Source organism: Chiloscyllium plagiosum, unplaced genomic scaffold, assembly GCF_037043375.1.
Source record: "Chiloscyllium plagiosum isolate Xiang-an unplaced genomic scaffold, Cpla_swu_hap1 HiC_scaffold_15, whole genome shotgun sequence".
In the NCBI taxonomy this organism is placed as follows: Eukaryota; Metazoa; Chordata; class Chondrichthyes; order Orectolobiformes; family Hemiscylliidae; genus Chiloscyllium; species Chiloscyllium plagiosum.
In genome coordinates, this window is record NW_028270153.1 from 54,081,181 (window position 1) to 54,103,652 (window position 22,472).

The 22,472-nt window shown below is 37.6% G+C and overlaps 1 protein-coding gene across 1 annotated transcript in view; it reads right to left on the reverse strand.

Moving 5' to 3' along the window:
* The window catches only part of vstm2la (V-set and transmembrane domain containing 2 like a), an 80,387-nt gene extending 71,800 nt beyond the window's left edge, over nt 1-8,587 (reverse strand). The window contains exon 1 of the mRNA XM_043710186.2: nt 8,336-8,587. Within this exon, the coding sequence (XP_043566121.2) occupies nt 8,336-8,411 (76 nt within the window). The 5' untranslated portion in view covers nt 8,412-8,587. The remainder of the gene's footprint in view (nt 1-8,335) is intronic.
* Nucleotides 8,588-22,472: the final 13,885 nt, after the last annotated feature.

The following is a 22,472-nucleotide window of genomic DNA, read 5'->3' on the forward strand; positions in this document are numbered from 1 at the left end:
TGCATGACAGTTCCCCTAGGACTGAAGAATTGGAAGTCAATAAGTCACTTCTGGAGATTTGCAGTTTGGACCAGGGATAAACAAAATGTTCATTATAAGACAGAGGGAGTCATAAATTTGCATGTCAGTGAAATGGATTGAATTATTTCTATCCAAAGCTGGTGCGTTTTAGGAAATGTAAAATAAATATTTCTGAAGATGCCAAATTGTTTTCATGTCTTCACCATTTATTAGTTGCAAATTACAAAGTATTATTATAGAATACCTCCTTTTCCTACTAAGGGTAATAATAGTTGATAGCAAGTGAGTTCATGGAATTACCATCAGGGTAGTATGATAGGTTAAATGATGTGTTGCCTGTTTCTGGAAGGCAGCTGATCTGTCTCCAGAAAATATATAGAGTACAAGGTAACCAAATTAATGTAACTGTCCTTGATTTCAACTATGTTGCTGTGGTAGGATGGCAAATCCATCTAACTTCTCTCAGAAGAGTATAACCCTGTTTAAAAAGCACACTGTATGAATGATAGGTTTAACAGATGGAAAATATCACACAAAAAAGATATTTTTTATACATATAAAGCAGCACATACAAATTCAAGAAAGTACTGATAGATCAGAATAAAATATTGGTCAGACCACAACTCAGAATATTTTGAGTGGTTGTGTGTGCTCCATTATAGATAAGGTATCAAAGATATGAGGATGTGACCAGAAGAGCTGTGTTCACTGCAGCAGACAAGTTAAGGAGGAATCTCCTTAAAAATGTTCAAACAGATGAAATGTTTAGAAAGTATCTGAAGATTATATTCACTGATAGATGCTTTTACTACTGAAGTATAGGGGTGTAAATAATTTTATTGCACTTGTGGAAAATGGAATGATTTACCATAAAAATCTATTGAAGTTGAGATAGTCATATTTAAGAATGCTTGAAGAAAATATGTATCAAAGATATAGGAAAAGACCAAATTTTATCAGAAATATTGAATAGTAATTAACTAGAAGCATGTTTTTAATTGTACACATTGAGTTCTCCATGTTGAATGGTGCCTGTTGAAAGCTACAGTTGGCATCTTTGAGCAGAATCTTCCATTCTGAAATATATGGTCAGTAGCAGCCGTAGCTGTGTCACATCCACATGAGGGCACCTTGGTTTTCCTCGCCCAGTTATGTGATTCTTAGTTCATTACATATGCACGTATGAAAAGCACATGGGCAAGCATGAAGTCAGTGCCCCGATCATTCTCTCACAGAGATCTCATCCCCATATTTAAAAGGCACCCAGACAGGTTTTCATTCCTTACAAGCCAGAAGCATCGCTCAGGCTCTCAGAGTAGACCCCTACAGCTAAATTTTCTGACATTTCTACTTTTCAGAGGGAGGCCTTCCATCCTTGGCCACACAGTCTTTAACCTTTAGCCAGACAGAATAGCACTCTTGGCCAGCCTCCTTTACATGTGCCCATTATGTGCCAACTTCTTTGTCTCCATCTTTGTGTGCCCCATGCAATGTAAGCTACATCCACCCAATATCAATAGTAGCATAGCCGAACATTCCCTCTGTTACTAACACAGAAGTTTAGTGAGATCAATAACATGCCTGCTGCAAGTCTCTTATATTCAGAATAATGGCATCAGTTAGCTCAGCTGGCTGGGCAGCTTTTCTTAAAATAGAGTGATGGCAACAGTGCAAGTTCAATTCCGGCACCATCTGAGATCATCAGAAAGGTACTACCTTCTCAACCTTGACCCTTGTCTGAAGCATGTTGACCCTCAGATTAAGTTGTTGCCACTCTCCATAAAAGAGCAGTCCTCTGGGATGATGGTGACGTTACTTGCTATAGGCAGTAGACAAGTGAAGGACAAGTTTTGCTCACTCAGGGAGATTTAATTTAGAAGGGGGATGCAATTCTGACGAGCTGCCCTTTTAATGAGCAAAAGACTTACAAATGCAAGCAAAAAGACTTCCTGTCAGGACACGTAACTCACCTTCAAAATGTTTGATAACATTATTGCAAACTTTCATCCCGCCATAAGGAACCTGATTTTTGACCCCTTCTGTAATTAAGTTCCCCTTCTTGCCTTGTTTCCACTTTCAGGTGCAAAACAACATTCTGTGCTTCTTTCTGTTGTTGAGTGAAAGAACCACACGAACATTTCAAATCAATTTCAGCTCCCTTTCACTGACCCTAAAGCAGTTAAAAGATTCTGAAAACATGATGTTGCAATCTTTGAGAAGCTTATGGATAAATGTCAATGCGCAATGAATAATGGTTTACTTACGGTTCCTTTTGAATGTAAACTTTTCTCAAATTTCTCCACATAGTGCTTAACACAGGAATGGATGGTTCATAGTTGCTATATACAATTGCCCCTTTCTCTAGAGAGGAGGATACACAATAGGAATTGTTCAATACAAGATCATTCCTTGCATAAAGGAGACCTAATAACTTGTGTGCGCAAATGAGTTGTTAAGTTTTGGCTTATGATGATAAATTTTTCAGCAGCCTTCGGTTTCCCATTAAGTAACATACTTACAGCACTCATCTATAATCATTGTTTCTAAATTAATTATTATAAATTATTTTGCATGTGTTTTTGTTCAATGCTTTTACAAGCATAGAGATTTATTTAATCCTTCTGAATAAGTTGTGCGAGCAGCTTTCATGTTTCTTTTATTATGAGGTTATAAACCTCAGACCTGATACTAAGATGTAAAGCAATTAGAAACATAAAACTCTATTTATTTCTTTTAATTAATTTATTTACTATGGTTATTTTCCTCTCTCTGTGATAGCTATACCATATCTATTTCACATTCCCATGTCTTTACGCTTGGGAATGGAATTCAAACACATTATGTTTTTGAAAAAAAATTGCAACAAACTCTATTTTGGATTAGGATAGTCACCCTAAATTTAATTATTTATCCTTCCTGAATAGGCTTTAAAGGAGCACAGTAGATGAGCCATTGATGAGTTATTAATTATTCATAAGTTTTGTGCTGGTTGTCTGCCTACTAAGGAACGGAAAGGCCATACAGTTCAATTGGTTGCTGAATATATCAGATGGACATGGGAATTAGATGATACAATGGGTTACTTCACTGCTTCTTTGCTTCGGTGACCTAGATTTCAATTCAAAAGAATACATTTGTTTACAGACACATCTTCAGACAATAAAAGACAATACAGATAGATTTTAATATTAGAAAAGTAGTCTCTGCCTATTAGGAGAGCTGTTTTTGGTCATTGTAAGAGATAAAGATACGATTGATGCAATAGATTAAGAAAGATTTCCTTTGGTAATTAATCTGTGAATGTATAATATTGTACAAAGCAAGAGTAGAAGTCTTCCCCCAGCACATTAGAATGAAGCAGTGCCTATGAACATTTATGAATGATTGGTTAATTCAGTTGCCCTAACAAGAGATTGCTTCAATCATTTTAGTTGATCTTTTAAGATACTCAACGTCACCTACGTGAATGAACTATTCGAATTAGTTCGACAAAATCAGTATGTAGATGAAAAACGCACAGGACATACAGTCTGCCTGGATAAAATGGAATAATAACTTTCCCTTTCTCTGTTTCGAAGTGGACTTTGAAGTCTGGTTAAGTAGAACTTCCATCAAGTAGGTGCAGAAGCTTGTAAATAAAAAGGATTGATATTTGAGGGCATGTGACAGCTACTACTCATCATGTAATTCATATTGTTTTATAAATCTGTGTAAAGTAATCAGTAAATAGAACTGATTTGGACTAAATGAAACCAAATTAACACAGTGTACAAGCTTTTCCATGCTGAAATGAATTCCACATCAATATTTACAATGATTTTTTTTTCAGTTGATAATCATTAAAGAGCAGAATGTAATTTTCTCTATTTGGTATAGATTTTCATAAAGGGTATTTGAAATATCTAAAACGGTACTTTCTCTGTTATATGACAATATAAATTTCAAATGCATGCTAATTTGAAAATAGGATTCCATGATTTCTCAGTTCTATTTGTTAATTGCAACCATTGCCTGAATTCTACTTTACAACTATAATGACAGTATTTCAGATCATTCACCATCTTATTGTTTCTTTTAAAGATAAACAGTAGGACTGTTCCACAAATAGTACACTACTTAGCACCTCAGCCAGAAGATTCAGCAATCTTGATGCTATATATCCTTTATAACCTCTTCTTTGCTGGCTCTCTTCCATTTTCTAATAGTTTCCTTATGTATAACTATTTGGGTCACCAACCCTAACTCTATTGTTACTCAGTATCTGTGAACCACTTTAGAAAGTTTTATTGAATTAAAAGGTACAATTGTAATACAACCTGTTGTCGTTTTATGACTTATGACTCAACATTCCTGCGCTGTAGATATGTTGATCTGTTTCAATTCTATTTATCACATGGCATGTGGGCAGCCCAGTGATATATTCCAGTCTAAGATTGGCTGTATTATTGATAAACATTATATTAAAGGCTGTCAAATTAAACATTACAGCTCCAGTAATATTTCATAGTTTGAGTAAGTAAAATTTGTCTACTGAAAAGATTCATTACTTTATACCTTCCACACCAAACCATTTTTTTCTGTTTAAATCATTTTCAAATAGCAAAAAATACATCTTACCACAGACTGACAAAGCTTTACAGTATTTAGCTGATTGTAAATACATTTACAATCTCCAACACCACAACTGGTCCTAACAGTTTAATGCCAGCTTTTTAAAAGCGCGAAGCAACACCATTGAATGATCTTTCATTAAACGTGCAATTATTTCAATGTAGATGGAGGGAGTGAGTGGGGAAGGATAAGAAAATGATCAACATGGAAAACAAATCTGTTCAAATATGACATTAAGCAATTTTTCTTCAGCAATATTTTTTAAGCAAACCTTTGGAATGACATCTGATTTACCTGGGGAGAATGAAACAACATGATTTTAAACCACAAAGCTTTACAAAACGTTAACACAATGAAGCACTATGAATGCTGGAACAAAACTGAATTGGCTAGAGAAACTCAGCAGGTTTGGCAGCATCTGTGGGGAGAAAAAGCAGCATTAACATGTCAAGTCCAATGGCCTTTTTTCAGAGTTTCTCAACAGATGCTGCCAGACCAGCTGAAATTCTCCAGCAATTTCTGTTTGAAAACGATGTTAGGTCTTGTGTCATGAAAGTATAGATGCATATGCCAGCCCTTTGTTTTTTCCATTGTCACAAACAGAAAAACATTTTACAATGAAGTAGATGTCTGTACAATGCAAAGGGTTGAAATTCTCTTTCTAATTTGGATTTCTCTGAGCTTCTGAGATTTGTTCTCTCTTTGCCTGGATATTTGTTCTTCCTTTAGCAGCAGCAGGACACAAACTCAATTAGCCATTAAACACTGTAACCAGTCTCCCTCCTATCCCAAAAATAATTTAAAGGAGAAGCAAATCAGAAATGAGATGGTTATAGGTGATTTCAATTGTATATTGCAATTTTATGAAGTAGCTTAAATCATGACGTTTTTAAACTAATGTATTATTTTAAAATTAAGCATCCTTCTCCGAAAATATTCTGGAATACATACATAATTTCCATTTCAAAATATATTTTAGGGCAATCAAAGTAACGAGTGACATGTATGTGAACTCTGTGAAAATCATTCAATCAGTGTAACAAACAAGTTAACAAGTAGCACTCCCTGGCCAAGTCTAATAACTAGTTTGGAACTTCCCTTACTAATAAGGTCTTTCGCTCAAATTAAAAGAATGCTCTGGGCACATTTATCTTCTCGAATTTCTGCTGTGGGTTGTATTCAGCCTAACCTGATTCATGTTCCTTTAAATCATATGCTGTACAAGCAAAAGAGAAGGGGTTTCAATTATGCTTTATTCAATTTGGAAAATGGGCTATGCAGGTTTTATCAGTTTTAACACTTGATAATGTAAAGTAATCTTCCAATTTACCTAAACTGGTGAAAACCAAAATTTAAAGCTTAGTACAACAACATTGCAGGATGAAGCAGTGGGTCTTTACTTCTGGCCAATGTGTATATGATCAAATGTTGGGAAAAATATTAATTTTCAACACTTAAAATGCTTTGTAAATAGGCACTACAATTTGGAATATCAGTTGTTTGGCAATAGGGAGTCCAAAATGGATGTTATTTTTATTTACTATAGCTTTGAGGAAAAATAGTTTGAATCTCTTCAATGAAGTCAATTCCAACAAGTTGAGTTTGATGCATACTGGACATAGCTCCAAAACCAAGCTACTCTTGCAACCTTCAGAATAATGGTTAGGCTTGGTTTAAAAAAAAAGCATATGTTTGGGTACAAGATGTGGGAGCAGGGGAAGATGCAGTTTCACAATTGCCGTCTTTTTCGAATGAAGGAAATCTGTCTGATTCACCATTACATCTGCCATCCCTGATCTAGAAGTAGTCAGGACCATTGTGAAATGTGATATTTCTTTAATCACAATATTGCCATTGATTGTATGAGAAGTGAGGAAAGGAAGCTTAGTATATTTTTGATGGAGCTTTGAAATGTTATTGTCACTCCAAAAGCTTTTAATTATTCATCATTCTAAATTAACATGTTTAACTTATTCTTAGCACACAAGCTTGACTTTTTTTTACTTTGACTTCACCATTCACTTCAAATGCATTCTTTAATTGTAATCATTATAATTTACTTAAATGTTTTCATACAATTGCACAGATTAGTGTCATTATAACACAGCTCTTAAACACAGATAGTGATGTTCTTTGCTCCAGTTGACTGTTCCAGTTTTTAGCGCAATGTACCTAAGAAAACTATCTTACGTTGTGCTAATTCTAATAGTTTTGAACAGATGTTTCTTTGTTATATAGTCATTCCATAAACATAAAAATTCCTAGCAGTAATCTGAAGAGTTTTGTACTGTTACTTTTGAAAGCTTATCTAACAAAAAACAGATTTTATTGTAAGTAAAAATCCACAAAAATGCTACAAAACAAATATCAATATTATTCTTAATGCTGTTGGTTATGAGTCACCACATTCAGCTGAAACAATTTCAACATTGCAAGACAATTTGCCCCCTTAAAAGCCTTCCTTAGTACAACTATGATTATATGCTGTGGTAGTGTTGTGAATAGATCCTCATGTCTGTTATATTAAACTTCCAATGTTACATGTTGAACTAACTGAACTACATTTATTTGAGATCTGTGGATGTTACAAACTTATTTCTATTAGTTCTGACCTTTAGTGTTTAATCGTCCTAGCTATTGGCAACTGAAGGATATCACAGTACTGCATTGTACAATTGATGTTAATACCTTCAGAATTCATAATTCAAACTGAAAGATCTTGTAGGTAGTTACAGTTTCTTTTCAAAATAAAGAATCAGTGATGAAAGCAGAAAAGAAAATGCAAATCTAAACTCTGTTAAAGGTTGGACAATTCAGCCAAATATTAAAAAAAAACAAGAGTTTGTACAGTGTGTACAACAATCTCAAGAAAATACTATCATGAGCAAACTGATACTTTCTGATTATATCAGTTCTGACTGGAAGGAATACAATCACACCTATTGTACACTAATCACTTATAATTGTAATGTTCATCTGTTCTAAGAAAATGACAAAATAGAGTTCTCTGTGTTTACTGAATTGATAATTCCAAACTTTAATTATTACAAAAGCAAAACAGCAAACAAGTAGTGAGCCAGTTTGTATTTCACTGTAAACTACAGAAAGTAGTATTATTCAGACATTGTACCAAAGGCTTCGCTGATTTGAAAAGGGTTAATCATTTTTCAAAATACCTTGTACAACAGAACTACAGGACGGGATAGAGGTAGCACATATCATAATGCCAAGAACGGTGTTTAATAATTATCGATATTCCACAGTTTGCACTCTCACCACAGCCTGTGCTAAAATCCGAAAGACAGCAGGAAGTTTTAACCCTGAATAAAATCCAACATTTGATTTTATTACTCTGTTTCCTGTCTGATGGAAGACAGCAATTATATGATCATGTCAATTGTGGACTGTAGCCTCAATCCAGACTTTCACCTGCCTTGTAATCTGAAGACACTGCTTCCTATCAATAAATAAATAAATAAATAAACCGTGTACAGGAATATTCTTCAAATGCTACCATACATTTTGCTTCAATTCTTGATGAACATATTTATCAGACAAAACTTCAATTTGCATTACGTGTTGTGGACAAATGAATATTATGAAAGACCGATGCCTGCGCCTGGTGATTCTAAGTGCAAAGGTATCCTTCGTGGTCGCTCGCATTGAACCTGCTCTATCGAAATAGCCAACTGCTGATTCTCACCTTGTGAAGAAGCACAGAGTTGCACATAGAGCCCCAGGTAATGCAAAGCTCCCACTGTCACTCCAAATATCCCCATCTTATCTGCACCGCTGTGTGTCTCACATCAGTCGGGCTGGGTGTTGGAAATCCGGTCTCGCTCGGGTCCTGAGGAAATCTCCGCTCAGCCAGCTCGATCGCTCAGGCGATCTGAAGCCAAGCTGATCTCTCGGAGCCGCTGCCTCTGCGGTACTTCAGCACAGGGCGGAGGAGACACACGGAACAGAGCGGTGCTAAGCACGGGGGCGCCTCATCACCGCGCGGAGGTATCCACGTCAGCCTGTTTTTTTTGTGAGTAACTTAAGAGGCAATGTTTACAAAACCAAACTTCTGAAGGTTGCAGCCCCTCCTAATATAAACTCCCATTTTATGTCACATCACTCTGAGATGCAACAAGCCGTACACTCCATCCTGGACAATTCAATGCTGGCAATTGCTAGTCTAGAATGGTCGAAATTGCTGGTTTGAGTGGACCTGAATGAGTGTGGATTTGTATATGAAATTGTCCTGCCTAGGTTCAGATAATCTTCCTTATCAATGCATCAAAATCTAGACTGGTTATAGGCGGCCAGCTAGCTGACCTGCTTCGCGAGTTGAGAGAATTGTGAGACAAATCAACATCAAAATAAACCCCAACTCTCTGGGATCCTAAATCTTGCATTTTGAATCCTTCAGATTTAGAAAGATTTGTCCCCAACAAGAGGCAATGAGTGTATGGGAAGCCTGCCTATGGTGCAGTACGTTTAACACTTACACATTGGTATCCAGTTACTATCAGGCCATTGGTATCATTGAGGAGAAACGTTTATTCATAGATCTGAAGCAGGATCATTAGAACCGAAGAGTTAACTCGGCTTTCTCTGCACAGACGTATGCTGAGTTTTTTTCGACAATTTTGGTTGTTGTTTCTGATTTCCAGCACTCGCAGTTTTTTTTATTAGTAGGTGTTGCATATATACTATGCGCCTCAGGACTACGGACTCTCCAAAACTTTTTACATACAATGTAAAGAGTTCGTTCCTGTACAATATAGCACAGCTTTCTGTTTTGGGTAGGTTTGTTTCTCTCTCTACTCTTGCTGCTGAGATTCTTCAGCAATTTCTGTTCTTATTCCCGATCTCCAATATCTTGTATACTTTGCTTTTGTTATCCCATTATAGGTGTTACTTAAATGAGGTATAAATATTGGTTGGGGTAATAACGGAACTCCTCAATTACTCTTCGAGTTATCATTTGTCACATTCAAATGAGAGAAACTAGGCATCGGACGGATCCAAAAGTGAATGGTCAATTTTAGATGGGCTCGTGTATCCTGAAGGAGGCTTAAAGCGAAGATCTCTTGATGCAGAAAAGGGTGGTTTCTACCCCTGATCTCAGGTACACATCATGTAAAGTAGTAAGTGTCAAATTATTTTCGACTGCAAAATAAGCTATATAAAATGAATAAAATTTACACATTTTCATAACTTGGTCAATTTATGCAAAACCAAAAAAAAGCCTAATTACTTCTTGGTGACACTGTTTTCTTCAGAAAGCAATCCTCCTGTTACAGTTGCTGGTCCCTGGCTGCTTTCTGTTGTGTGGGGAAATTTCCCTGTCGGTACCTGACACCTTCCCACACAAATGGACGCAAAGCAAACTTATTTTTGGGTGGAGAATCCTTTTTGTTAGGGTTATATTTTCAATTGCACTTCCACCATTTGCTGTACTTCTTTTCGCTTGTATTATCTCCCAGACCGTAAGGGGGCGAGAACAGCAACGTTTTAGGGAGCACGGTGATGTACGGAGGGACCGGTGGAGGTGTGATTTGGGAGATCCCCTTCAGAAAAGCTGTGTCAATGCTGAGAAATTATATCTCCTACATGTGTGAAAGTTATTTTGATTTGAAGGGAGACAAGCTTTCCACAGGGTTTTTTTTTCACGTCAAAAGACGTTAGGACCTGGGCAACATCACGAATATAGCCACATTACTACTAGACAATGGCTACACCCGTGGTACAGGGTTCTGGCATCAATCCAGAAAGTAGTAATGCCTTTCCTCAGAACTGAGCATTTGCGGTGTCCATGCGATGCCAGGAAAGTAGGCTAACTCTCTTAGTGATTGACTGATCAATCAAACAAGCAGCACATTTCGTCAATGCTTCGTGATAAGTGCAGAGTTACAAAACTCAAAGGAAATTATCAACCATTCGATCTGATTCCATGATTGGACCAGCACTTGCTGAACGATCTTGGGTATCTTCTCAGCTACACTAATAACTCACTTAAGGTAATCAGCCGGGCTGGTAATGTGACTCAATTACAGTCCCTGGAAGCATCATACATTCACTGGGCAGGGACTCGTTCTGTGCTAATGAAATGAATGTGTTCAAAATTTGTGTCATTTTAAAATGACCCGGTAGCTTGGGAAGCCTATGTTTCCCGGTTGTTCACTTCATGGCAATGCCTCAACTAATGTGAGTCGACTTGCCAACCCTTTTGTCTCGAGGCACTCAATATTGTGATGTATTAACTTTTGGCAGTCTTGCAATTGTCCTGTAAAGTGCAGCTCCAAAAGTGTTGACAACATGTCAGCAATATTTTCAGCACTATTCGAGTTCTACATCAGCAAAGGATTTTTGTTTAGATTTGTCATCTAAATCTTACTTTACCTAGTTTTGTTTTGAAGGGGGCAGAGATCAGTAATGGTACAATAGATTCTGTTTCGAGCACATCAACATTACAATTAACTTAATGAGAATGATTATCAGCGTTAACAATAACAATTATAATGACTCTGTTCATAACATATACCAATTAGGGTTATTGCATATTAATGAAACGACCGTCGGCCAAATGCTTGGCAATAATATGAAAGCATCTCGAGACCTTGTTACTTTGCAAGCGAAACACAGGTCAGACCTGACACTTACAACAACTGCTGGTACTCCGAGTTGCATAAATGAGACAGGTCGGATTGTGTAGCTAGGGCGGGACTAATGCCTCCTTCAGGGCTGTCGGCCACAGCATGTGTCCAATGAAGTGCATCCGACATCTCCCGAGTGAGAGTTTGGTTTCAGCACCAGATTCCGGGACAGCTCCCATCACACAGGAAACACCGCTGGGCTGCATTTTAAATCGCAAAGCAACCCGCTGTACTGAAGTGGAGGCCCACACAGATACACGTTACCTACTTACATTGTTGAAAAGTGTAATTTCTGAATGTTATTTAAGTCAAGAGTGTTTAATCATGGAATTGCATTGTTACTGCGCATTCAGCTAGTGTGTGCTCATCGCTGCTGTGTTAAGATGCTACCTACCCTTTATCTGCTCTATTCCGGGAACAAGGCTTTCTCTTTGTGATCGATACCAAATGCCAGAGCTTTCTTTAATGCAGCAATTAAAGCGTTCACTCCTGCGCTTTTCTATCAGAACCGGCCCTGAACCAAACGATCTCAAGCCAGTCATGTATTTTCATTGAATTTTGTTGTGACTGGATTTACTAACAAGTTCCACTTACATACCCAATTGCGTCACACCCCCACCCCAACCACCACCCGTAACCATTCATTGCAATCTACCTCGGATCGTGTTCATTTGGGATCCTTCTTAATGGCTTCCCTTCAGGCGTTATACGTGATCACTTTTTTTTAATGCACACTTGAAATAAAGTTGAAAATCTGGAGCTATCTTTTCGCCCCGATCTAAAGGAAATGTCTGCTTAAGGATTATCTCTAGCTCGGATTCTCAGATTGCACCCAAATCAGTGTAGCCTAGATGTGGAAGCGGCCTCGTGTCAATTGGTCCGGGTTCCTCTCCGATATTCTTTGACATTGAAAAATGAAAGAAGGTAGTGACAACCCGCCTCAACTGGTTCCCATATAAACTGCGCAGAATGGCAAGGGTTAAACCTTCAACTATCCACTATTAACTGCTTGGCAGACTACACCTGAGACTTCTGGCTGAACAGCTATCAGACCCGAGCAATCCTGTAGTGCAAAATCATCCAGTTACAGGGGGAGGAGACCATTTGGCCCATCACATCTGTACTGGCTATCTGAAAGACTAGTCAATTAGCCCACCCTCCACCTTTCTCTCAAACTTGATTCCCTTGCTCCCCCGGGTATAAACCCCTTTGGAAAGTTGCCGCAGAGTTTACTGCTAACGACTCTTTCAGGCGCTGCGTTCTACATTCTAATCACTTGCAGCTTAAGTGACATTTCTCTCTGGCTTGTGTTTTCCCAACTAACTTCAATCTGTGTCCTCTGCCTACTGCTCGTCCTGCCAAAACAAACTGTTTCTGTTAGCTTCCTCTAACAGATACCTGGCATCATTTTAAACATGTTAACTCTATCCTTAACCTTCCCTGCTTTAGAAAGTATCGAACCAGCGCGTTACACGACTCCAGGACGTCTCACTGTGCTTTACATGAGATGGGGCGTTTTAAATCAAAAAAGAATTTAATCTAAGTGAACATTTTAATTTTCTGTCGTTTCCCACAATGAAGACAGCACAGCGTGCGCGGTGATTGTAGAGTTTCCGCCCTTCAAAATGAAAATATGTAAATCATTCTTCACATTGCTTAGTCTAACCAGCTGCTAGCATGGCTCTTCATTTGATATTTCTAGCCACAACTTTCATTTGTCAAGCATGTTCCCAGTGCTAGCGCAGAGGGCACAGGTCAAGGCTTTGGTAATTAAAGTGCGGGCGTTATTTAATGCTGGGAACAATGCTGACAATAGATATACTGCCGTTAGGTTACATATCTGATATGGGAGAGATCTGGGCAGTGACACTGAGTTATGGGAGTTCTCTCAACTATGCGACACTCTCAACAGTACACCAAACGCTGTGACTGGTGATCACTGTCCTGTTTTAAACACAAGTAAATGGACTCGATATTACTCCGAATATTGCGAGATCCGGAGTCAGTACCGAGAACATAACATGGGGATACAGATTCAAATGCAACCGTCGAAACTATTGTTAACAAAGTGACTAGGAACCATCCTGTAAATTTTGTATCTGAATTCCCATATCTACTCATCCCCTTCGTTTATGGTGATCCCGTAACATTCCAATTTTGACATTGTTTTAAAAAACAATTCCTGTTTGTGATCTTACAACATCTTAAGACCAGCAATACCAATTTTGCCATGTAAGTTATTCAAATCCTTATTAACGCTGTTGGAGTTTTTCTACAATCCAGCTGTCCCAACGTGAAGCCACATATGAGAATATATGCTGGAGTTAAATTAGCACCATTGCAGTACAGATTTTTTGAGGCCAGGCTGCCTTTTTTCCTTCCGTTCTGGGGCGACATGACATTTAGGTGTCTGCTATTCCTTGATCAGTCCACAAGGAGGCGGACTTAAAAATGGAACTTGAAGTGCACAAGCCGAAACATGTTGCACTCCAAAGCTCTGTAAGAAGGCTGGACCTTATTCATTCACGTATGAGTGTGTTTTTCACAATGATGTGGTGTACAAATTTCATGAATAATATGGTTGTGGAGAGCTGCTCAATAATCTGTAGAATTTAAAGCTATTTATTTATTTAAATAACATTTTCAGAATACTTTAGCTTCCACTTTTACCCCATATGTATGTTTCAAGCTTTAATTTATTCTATGCACATATTTTTAAGAGATGTTTTCTGTTTTGTAGCAGGTATGTCTGTGAGAATCCTTTAATGTAATTGGCTTCTTGGACAGCTCAATACTAGGATTGCCCAGGAACAACAATTGCAACCACTTGCAAGACCATTGGTCATCATGCCCCTAGAGACCACTACATTACATTTCTTACTAACTGACAGAACTGACTGTAGCAGTTCAAGGCAGCTGATCACCACATTCTCAAAGGCAACGACAGCAATACATGCTGGTCCAGCCAGTGACACTCACATCCCATGAATGAATATTTTTAAAAATCACAATCTCATATTTTAAGACTTTAAATGCAACAAACAAGCTAAAATCAACACGTATCTAACATTAAGCAATAGGCAACTATACATCTAACTAAAGAAAAGGTGCTCTTGCACTAACAAACATAACTGAGTTATGTCCTGTAAAATCCTTCACTGTGTACTGTACTTGAAGCAAAATATATAGCATTACAGAAACAAGATCAAAGCAATTCACAGCTCTCCATTGGCCTCACACTGCCATGTGATGTTAAAACCTCCAGTATGCTTCAAAAGGTGTTCCACACAACTTAGGCCTTACAGATCCAATTTTCAATGTTAAGACCCACTTTGACATCTCTGTTCTCTGCATCTCCAAAAACTGCACCTGCTGTATCCCATTGCTTACAAACAGAAAGAAAATCCTGCTTGGTTTCTGATACAATATAGTCCATCAGTTTTTCAACAGAAGTAATTACATAGTCTTTCTATAGCAGTATATTCTTTGTCTCTTTCTGTGTGTGATATTGTTTGATAAATGTCTGAAAACTGTCACTTGATATTTCAGTCAGGTTCTGTTTGGGTTTCTAATCCCATAGCAACCAGAACACATGAGCCTGTCTCCAAGTGGAGGTTTTTAGTATGATCTCACCTCCCTGCTTTTCAGAAAGTTCCATTTCAACTTATGTACAAGAAGCATTTTAAAACATAAAACATCTTGTAAGTTCCAGCTTCTAATACAAGAGTGGACATTCTAGCTCTAATACATGATAGAGGTAAAATGCTTGCCAAAGAAATCACAAAAGACTCTGCTATTAGTGTGGAGCACTTTTGTTCCTGTGCTGATTGCAAAGCACAGCCAATGATTTACTATCTCCTGCCATGTTATCCTCCTTTTTTTTATACCTGATATCACAAAAGAAGATGAACTGACCCAACATGCTTTAGAAAATCTTGCCACTTCAATTGACTGGTAATCAATCACAATGAACTTTCAAAGCTAACTTCATAACAGTGCTATCTATCTTTATGCATTGATAAGACCAATAGAAATAGACAAGAAAAACTAAGCAACACTAAATGGGATAAAAATTGATCATGGGTGGTAGTGCTTAGCAGGTAATGTTAAATTGACTATGTGTGATATTTCCTGCCTGATAGTCGGTTCCATTTTAATCAATATATTTGACTATCCAGCAGAATATATTAAACAATAAAAATACATCTCACATTTAATTCCTGAAGAATAAGCAATTTCTATCCCATATTTGTTGCTATTCTGTGTACACAAAACTCAGCCTATCCTTGAGTGTTATCAAAACAAAACTTAACAAACACCTGGTCAGCCAAGTATTCCACTTCCCATGTATGTTGAAGTAAAGTCTCTGGAATAGGCTGAAAGGTTCCCAAATATTGACAACTACCTCCCTCAAAAGGCTACTATTTATGAGGAGATGCAACACCAGACCAGCTGTACGACATTACTCTTGTACAAACTACAGTAGTGAGTGAAATAGGTGCTAGTCAATAGAGCTCCTAGTATCTAGAGCAATTGTCATCTCCATCCCCTGTACTGCAGTAAGACTTAAGACTATTGTGATGATGCTGTCACTTTAAAAAGGTGTTTTGTCCTGGGTTCTAGTGAAGAGAGGTTGTAAAGGCAGAGGTGCTGAAGTGGCTATGAGGATGGCCTAAGTCAATAATTTAAGAAGCCTTTAGTTTTTTTTTAAAAAAGGTCTAACAATAGAGGGTGAGTGGCCAGTTCTCCCAGATCAGGCATTCTAGTTTTTGTTTTAGCTGTTTGGGTCCCAGAAGGATTGCAAGCTTCAGTAAAATGATTCCTAACTGTGACTTTCCCTGAAATTTGTCTTGATGCTTTTCCCTCCTGGATTGGGAAACTGCAAATAAGAAGCTGTGTCTGAATTTAGCTTTTTGCCAAGGGGTGTGTTTATGGGATGTTGGTATATTGGAACAGTTAATTAGTAATAGGTACTGTATCTATTATTTGGTTAATTTTGCTAATAGTTAAGGTATTATAAATTCCTCTTTCTTTTATTTGTACTATAGTCTTTAAACAAATTATGTTTTTCTTAATGTCAAGTGATTTGACCAGTTTGTCATATCTGGAACACCCACTACATATCTACCTTTACAGTAAGGAAACATTAGGGTCTAGCCTACCTTCTTAAAATAGTTTGAGGGTATCTGGTCTGGTCCACAACACCACGTATCAGTAGTACATAAGAGAGCTGAAGAAAATGCACCAGCAATACTTGCAGTGCATCCTCAAACCTGAATGAAAGAATTATCGAACAAATTTAAATGTCCTTCCTGACCCAAGTCCTAGAAAAATGAGCTTTGATTGACTGAACAATGTGTTTATATACTTGAATACAATCTTCCTTCTGTTCTTTCAACTCTTGACCAACACTGTAGGCTGGGATGAAAAAGTAATACATCAATGACATTCTGAAGGCCTTCTTGCAGCATAACAGCATTGGCAGTAATAACTGGGAGGAGCTTGCCAGTAACTGATCAAAGTGATGGCAATTTGTCCACCATGTTGCATCATGTTTTGAGTCCCAGCACCAGAATGATGAGGTAAGGAGGCTGGCAGAGGAGGAAAGAAAGGGAAGTAAATGGTGCATTCCATATGCCATCACCTTGTGGGATGTCCTGTCCCATATACCCAAAGATCTCTGGGTTGGGAACAGTCCTGTTCAGCCCCTTGAAGACACAAGGCATAAGCTTGTAAGTCTGAGTAGATGCCATCATGATTTGTTGACTGTCCATTTTTGAAAATAATTACTGATGGTATGTCTTTTTAAGTAAAATATACCACTGGGTATTTTTCTTAGTCAATTGGCAATGATTGACAGCAGAAAACATATTCCCTTGAGCAAACACAAGTACCCCCAATCTGTATTCTGAAGGTTTACTTAGCTTTCACTGTGAACATTAGGGTCTTGTGTTATTTTTATTGATTTGAAACAGCTAAACACCAAGATCAGCTTCTTGTTGTTTTGAGAGGCTAGAATACTTATAATAATATTAAAGTATTGATGCCATCAGAAAGTATGATGGCTGTAAAACGTACCTGAGGATATGAAAATCAGTTTATGTTTACACTAATAAAAGATTATAACAACATGTATACAATTTTCAAGCATAGATCTAAAATACTGAATGTGAGGATCAATTAATTACTTACTATCTGAAGAATAAAAGTTAATAAATTGTAGGCAATCATTATAGGTATAATCTCACCCAGTAAGGTTGAGCAAGCCAAACACTGAAGTTAGGTAATGAGGTTCTGAAAATAAATTGATGGTATACATCAGTGTTAAGAGAATCATATTTTTCTGAACAAATGTATTTTGACATAATTTATGCCTGTATGTGTAAATAAACTAGCAATAATAAATTTGTCTAGAACCAGGCACAGAATTTAAAAATATATAGCTTTGAAAGCCATTACAGTACTCTGACCTAATTTGTGGAGCAGAAGTAAATTAATATGGAACAGTACATCCTGCAAGATTATTTTCTCCAATTTTCTCTGCTGGTTCCTTCAAACACTGACTCTTGCTGAAATGCAGTTTCCCAGGTGTTACCAAGCCTTCGTTGCTTCACTTAAATGTTAGTTCTTTATATGTGAGCTGGGACATGGAATATGGTCAGTGATTCAACACAGACAACATTGCAGCCGAGACGTATTCCATCCTAATCTGATGTAGATATGCACACATTTTCCAGTAGGGGTCAGTCATCAGTAATCTGAAGTAAATAAATTGGCCAATTTCTCCATTCCCTGATACTGAGGCATTGTGGGAAACTGTAACAGGTTAAAAACTGTTCCAGCTGAGATCAGCTGATTTATTACCAAACAATGACCAAACTTGGGTGTCTACATCTAATTTATTAGATGTGCACCAAAATTGACTTAGTGTATGAGACAAATTTAGTTAACCTATGCAAACAGGATTTGGAGAGAATTTACGGAGCCCTTAATCTGGTCTGCATTCAATCAAGTATTAGCATGTTTGTAATGAGGTCTTGCACTTTAATGTTTGAAAGTTGAATAATTAATTTTCTCATTTCTAATGTTTTTGTTACCAGGTTATTTGATTACGTTGGAGTGAACACTCCATGAAAAGATCTTTCCATCTCGAGATGGCTATTGTTGTACCTGTGAAGAAAACCTTTGATCTATGATTCCTGGAGGTCAATTTGTGGTAATATGGAACATCACTGAGGAATTCCATTTATTAAAAATGATTCATGGGAAAGCAGCTATTGCTATAAATAACTGTCGCTTGTTTGAGCTAATTAATCTTGGTGATGCCAAAGTGTAATTTGACTAGCATCAGAAGGCAACAGAAGCAAAACTGTTTCTCTCCAATGTCCTGGCAATGAGTTCAACAGTACTAGTACATTTTACTACAGAAAGTCAATTATAATTAAAACAATTGAATGTTTACAGTACGGAATGAGACCATTCAGTCTGTCCATGCCAGGTCTTTTAAGAGATACTCAATGAGTCTCATTCCCTTGTCTTTTCTACTATGTGTAGCCCTCCATATTTTCTCTTCAGAAAAAAATCCATAACTCTTTTGAAATCTATAATGAATATACTGCCATCATACTCTCAGGCAGTACATTCCATATGCTAACCACTCAAATTATTTTTCCTTATTTTGCCACTGATTTTTTTTACCATTCAGCTTAAATTGATGCCCCGGTCTTGATCAATCTGCCTTCAGTTTTTTATTGCTGTACCCTCTATAATAATGCCACATAATTTCAAAAGTGCTGTGCTCAGAATTGGACACAATGCTCCAGTTGAGGCGAAACTAGTGATTCATATAGTTCACTGTATTTTCCATATTTCAGTATTCTATGCCTAATTATGAAATCTAGTTACTGTGTACCTTATTTACTACTTACTGAACCTACCCTGCCATCTTCAACCATTTGTACACATGTATGTGGGCTCTGCACCCCATTAAGAATCATAGCCTAAGTCTTCTGCTGCCAAGCCTCATTCATCCTATCAATTCATACTTCCCTGCATTAAGTTCAATTTGCCGCATGGCCTGCCCTGTCCCTATCCTCTTGAAGTCTATTATTATTCTAACTCATATCTGTCAAATTTTGAGTAATTTGCAAATGCCAAAGTTAATTAATCAATGTAAACAGTAGTCCTTATACTGATAGTTTGGGCATTCCATTGTTTATCCTTTTCTGGTCCAAAATAAAATGTTTACCACTAATCTCTCTTCCCTGTCACCCAGATATCCATGTTGGATGCTAAATCCATCATCGTCCCTCTTATTCTGTTGGCTTCAACACGGCTGCAAGCTGGTTATTGTTAAGGCAGAGCAATAGATTCTTGAAGAGCAAGGGAGGCAAAGGTTATCAGGAGTAGGCAGAAACGTGGAGCTGAAGTCACAGTCAGATTACCTACAATCTCTTTAAAAGAGTAGTGCTGTCAAAGGTGTATTCCTACTTTTATTTTGTGTGTTTAAATGTGGCACTTTCAGCAAAAACTTTTTAAATTTCCATGTAAACCACGTCAAATGTATTAACCTCATCAGTGCTCCCTATTACCTCATTGAAAAATTCAATCAAATTAATTAAACATGATTTGCCCTTAACAAATCCATGTTGACTTTCATTAGTTAGTCCATATTTGTCCAAGTGACTTTTAATTTTGTAAATGATTATCATTTCCAAAAGTTGTTGCTCGGTTTATTCTTACACCTCATTTTGAACAAGAGCGAAATATTTGCAGTTCTCTAGTCATCTGACATCATCCCTGTATCTAAAAGTGATCAGAAGATTAAGGTCAGTGGCTATGTACTTTCAACCCTTAATTTGCTTAGTATTGTCAGATATATCTGATCTGCTGTCGTGATTTTTAAGTTGAATTTTAACAGTCATGTGAAACAGTAGTCGTGTCAAGTTTCATGTGCTCTAGAGGTGTGTAATAACATCTCCTAACATGTTGATTCAAAAGTATCTTCAAAATGTGTGTGTGATCAGCCTTTCTAATATCTCTTTAATACAAATAATACCTATCCAATGCCTTAATCACTTCCTTTTTAATTAGGATTTAGAGTCATAGAGTGATACAGCACAAAAGCTGACCCTTTGGTCCAACCAGTCCATGCTGAAAATAATCCCAAACTAAACTAATACTTCCTCCTGTGCTTGGCCCATATCCCTCGAAACATTCTTATTGATGTACTTATCTAAATGTCTTTTAAACATTATTATCGTACCCACATCCACCACTTCCTCAGGAAGTTCATTCCATACACAAACCACTCTCTGTGTAAAAAAATTGCCCTTAAGTCTTTTTTTAAGTCTTTCTCCTCTCATCTTAAAAATATGCTCCATGGTCTTCAAATCCCCCACCCTAGGGAAAAGACACCTGCCATTCACCTTATCTATGCCCCTCACGATTTAATAAACCTCTATAAGGTCACCCCTCAACTTCCTACACTCCAGTAAAAAATGTCCTAGCCTATCCAGCCTCTCCCCATAACTCAAACCTTCTAATCTCCTGGCAACATCCTGGTAAATCTCTTCTGAATGATCTCTAGCTTAATAATATTTTTCCTATAGCAGACCAACCAGAACTGGACACAGTACTCTAAAAGAGACCTCACCAACGTCCTGAACAGGGCAGCATTTTCTTCATTAGTAAAGCCATATGTGAAGTATTAACATAATATCTCAGGTAAGTCCTCAGGTAAGTCCTCGACGGACTCGCCTTCGAGGGCGGACGCTGTCTTTAGAGGTTATCCATCTGGTTCACCCTCATTGGCTGAATTCTTCCTTTTACTGTCACTTTACCATTCATAGATCAATAGAAGAATTTTGGTGTCCTTTTTATTTGGGTGGCCAGTCTCTTCTCATACACTGTCTCTTTTTTCCACTATCCCTCTCATCTGTCTCCAATCAGCCCAGTTCTCACTTGTATTATTAACTGGTCTCTATTACATACATTACTTTTCTGAGTCTCATCTTATTCTTTATTTCTGTCATCATCCAGGGACCTCTTGACTTTCTGACCTTGTCCTACATTTTACCCGACATGGGAACATATCTTAAGGATAAAATCTAACTATCTTAAGGCAGACTCTGCTCAATGTCATTTTTTTGTCTGCTAATGTTTGATTCCAGTTTCTCTGGGCTAGATCCATTTTCACTTCCACTGAGACTGGCTCTCTTCCAATTAATTACTTTTATTCCAGAATACTCTTTGTCTTTATATATGGCCAAACTGTACAGTATGTTACTATGGTCACTAAAGGTTCCCCTACTGATGCAGAAGAAAAACAGTGATAATTCAAAGAAATATAGACAAACAGACATGTTCAAAATAATCATAACTTCACTTATCCTAAAGTTGTATAATCTTATTACAGTATATTTTATGCTAATTTCATAGTGGTTAGAATCGTACCAGACACAAAAGATGGTTGTAGTTGTTGGAGGACAATCAGTTCAGCTTTAGGATATCCCTGGAGGGTTTCCGCAGGTTAGTTTCCTCGGCTTAATTATCTTCAGCTGCTTGATTAAAGACCTTGCCTTCATCATAATTTCAGATGAGGGATGTTCGTTTGACAATTGTACAATGTCCAGCAACATTCACAACTCCTCACATACTAATAAAGAATAAAGAACCTTACAGCACAGGAACAGGCCCTTCGGCCCTCCAAGCCTGCACCAATCCAGATCTTCTATCTAAACCTGCTGCCTATTTCCTAAGGATCTGTATCCCTTTGGTCCTTGCCGATTCATGTATCTGTCTAGATACATCTTAAATGACACTATCGTTCCCACCCCTACCACCTCCGCTGGCAACGCATTCTAGGCACCCACCACACTCTGCACGAAGAGTCTATGTAAATACAGCAAGATCCGGTCAATATCCAGTTTTGGGCTGACAGTGGCAAGTAACAATTATGCTACACAAATGCCAGTAAATGACCATCTCTAAGAGAAAATCTAACCACTGCCCTTTCCACAATTAGTGGCATTATCATTGCTGAATTGCTATCAATCCTGCAGGTTACCATTGACCAGACACTGCACTGCACTCGCCATATTAATACAGTGGAAAAAAGAGCAGATATAGGCTAGGAATCATGCAACAAATAACTCAGTTCCTGTCTCCCCAAAGGAGGGAGTGAGGACTGCAGAT